At 49.5% G+C, this 2,963-nt stretch overlaps 1 protein-coding gene across 1 annotated transcript in view; it reads left to right on the top strand.

The window, feature by feature from the left end:
* The window catches only part of CR1 (complement C3b/C4b receptor 1 (Knops blood group)), a 297,719-nt gene that overhangs the window by 151,257 nt on the left and 143,499 nt on the right, over positions 1-2,963 (top strand). Inside the window, exon 40 of the mRNA XM_075909850.1 lies at positions 1,550-1,735. Coding sequence (XP_075765965.1) covers positions 1,550-1,735 — 186 coding nt within the window. The remainder of the gene's footprint in view (positions 1-1,549; positions 1,736-2,963) is intronic.

The following is a 2,963-nucleotide window of genomic DNA, read 5'->3' as shown; positions in this document are numbered from 1 at the left end:
CGCTGCTCCTGCTCCTGCTGCCCGGGGCTCGCGGTGAGTCGGGGGGGGGGGTCTCTCTCCCTCCACCCCCCCCGCCCTGACCGAGGGGGGGGCGGCTCCGGTGGGTGCCAACGGCCGCAGCGCCCCTGAGGGCGGGGGGGGGGGGAGGCAACAGCGCCTGGCGGGCGGGGCTGTGCAGGGGGGAGACCTGGGGGGGCCCATCGCCAGGCGCGCGGGTGGCTCGTTGGTGGCGGCTGCTTGCGAAGTTAAATCCCCCCCCCCCCCGGGACTGGCTCCCCAGGGGGCGGGGGGGGGGCGCTGCTGTGTCAGGCGCTTTCGGACTCTGTCCCTGGCAGATAAACCCTCCCCCCCCCCCCCGGGGCCGCCTGGGGCGCGTGACTGTGCGCAGGTGACTCCCTTGCGCCGTCACAGGGTGACTGTGCGCAGGTGAGTCGTGGCCGCGCTCAGCGAGCACCGCACCCCTGTGTGTGCCGCCTCCTGCTCCCGCAGGGACACCCGTGCTAGGTATCGCTCCTGCCACTCGCTCCCGGCTTTGCAGCGTTTAAGGATGGCAGGGTCACTTCATCACAGGCTGTTTATTTACATTTCACCACGTTATTGTTACTGAGCCCAAACCTTGTGTTTAACTAAAGCTTATCTTTTGGAATGAGGATGGGCGCTGCTCGCCTGTCTGTCCATACATCATGTAAGAAATAGGAAAGCTGTCTGTCTCAGAAATCGCTGATCACCAGCTGTTTTCACTTGTTTCTAAAACCAGATGATTCCTGCAGTCTTCTGTCATTACTAATTTGGCATCCTGTACCCTGTATGCCATCTTCTGTCATGTAACCCCTGTATGCTTGCCACAGTTTCTGTGAGGTGAAGGAGGCTTGTACAGTGTACTTACTTATATCACATATGCTCAGATTGTTGTACACCTGGTAAGTGGGGGGGGGGGGGGGGGGATAATGGTCACTAAAAGCTTTATCTGGCACTTGAATATCCAGAAAACTGAGTTAACTGGTATTGCTTCCCAGCCACCGTATCCCTACATTTTTGGGTGCATGTGCCCTGTTCCCGCCTGTCCAGCCAGTTTGATGCCTCCATCTGTTGTGTGACTTCTGACAGCTACCACCATCCTCAAGCACCTCCTGTCAGTGCTGCTTCAGCTGGAGGGCTCCTGGGCATCTGGTCCACTTCTCTGCCTGCCATCATGGCTCAGGGAGAAGAGGAAGGGCCATCAGACTTTTCCAAGGGAGCAAGGGTTGGTCACCATGGTAATGTCCAGTAATGGGGCAGGAGAAGAGCAATAAGCTCAAATATCTGGCACACTTGATTAACCACTAATTCCCATTCCTAAAAGTGCAGGGATAAGAAAGCATTACTGTACTGTAGTTTTATACCAAGCCCATTCAGTAAACTAGATTCAAAGTGCTAATGAAAACAAGTACATCTAAATAGTCCCCAATAACATAATTTGTGACTTCTGAAAAGTGAGCATTTTGTTACAGAAGACAATTGAATATCTTTTTTGTCAACTTTTCCATTCCTTTTCTGTCTCTATTGCTAGGTGACTGTGGTCTTCCTCCAAGGTTCAGTTTTGCTGAGCCGCCTAAGGAACTGAACGATTCCTATCCTGTTCGGGCAAGTCTGAAATATTCGTGTCGCCCAGGATATACTTTCAGTGAAGGAAAGTCTCCTTGGGTTACATGTCTTGAAAATTCAACATGGTCAGCAGACACTGACTTTTGTGTAGGTGAGTATTATAGTTGCTTTTCCATTTCATTTGATGGGCAAGTTGTCTTAACGCAATTAGGAGTCTCTCCAACACTGGTATCCACAAACACTTTTTCTACATGCTTTTTGGACAGTTCTTTGTTTATATTAGCACAGGTTGTATTACCTGGGGTTCTTCCAACCCAAACCTGTTGGTAATTTTTACTCTCTGCAAGGTGGTGTCAGGAAATAATTCAGGGGAGACACGGTCATCTGACTGACAGATGGATGGTACAAACATGACAACATGAGTGGTTTCACTTAAAGCTAAACTTTACTTAATCTCAAGCACTTACACATGTCCACAACAGGTTAGTAAAACCCCCCACCCTTGATAGTTACCAAAGTTGAGTGTGGCTCTCGAGTGACACCGGGCAGGCTTCCAATAGCCAGTCTGTCTGCCGGTGGGAAGAGTCCTTGAGGCATCCTTCCAAGTGTTCCCAAAATAGTCCCCCTAACTCAAACTTTCCTTCCCTATTGATCCATAGTATTACAATAATATGTCATTTTAAAAGTACTTTCCTAACAAGTTTTTGAAGGTAAGGCAAGAGGGCTTTTTCTGATCACTTTCACCACATGGGTTTTTCATGCTCGGGAGGGGGGGACCCTGACAGATACGTCTCAGGGCATTTAGACAAACTTCCTGTTCTAACTGTATGGCTCAGTGATTTCATTAGAGATTTGGGCCTCAGGAAGGATGCAGGGTCAAGCTGCCCTTACTGTGGCACCCAAACTCCCCCTTCCCTCGCTGACTGTGGTCATGCAGATGTTGCAGTCTAGGTCTAATCTGGGCCTGTTAGCTTGGTTGCTAATGTTTAAGTAGTAAGCAATAGCGGTTCAGGCATATTACTGGATTTACTGAAATCTCCCTGTACAGCTGAACCTCTATAATTGGGCCTTAACTGATCCCGAACAAGGGAATTTATTGGATAGGGGGAGGGTAATGCTGGCTCCCGTGCTGCCACAGAATGGAGGCAAAGAACATGGTTTGATTCAAAGAAGGATGAGAGAGTTAGAAGGCTAAGACACTGGTCCAGCAGAAACGTGTGTTTAATATTGCTCATGTGAATAGTTCTTTACTGCGTAGAGTTTAATGATGGAAGGGTCATTTAATCACAGGCTATTTACATTTCATCAAATTATCCTCTTACTGAGCCCAAAACCTTGTGTTTAACTAAAGCACATCTTGTGGAATAAGGATGGGCAAA

The sequence above is a fragment of the Pelodiscus sinensis genome, chromosome 27 (genome assembly GCF_049634645.1).
Source record: "Pelodiscus sinensis isolate JC-2024 chromosome 27, ASM4963464v1, whole genome shotgun sequence".
Classification (NCBI taxonomy): domain Eukaryota; kingdom Metazoa; phylum Chordata; order Testudines; family Trionychidae; genus Pelodiscus; species Pelodiscus sinensis.
Note: the sequence above shows the minus strand (reverse complement) of the source record. Positions and strands in the feature narration are given on the sequence as shown.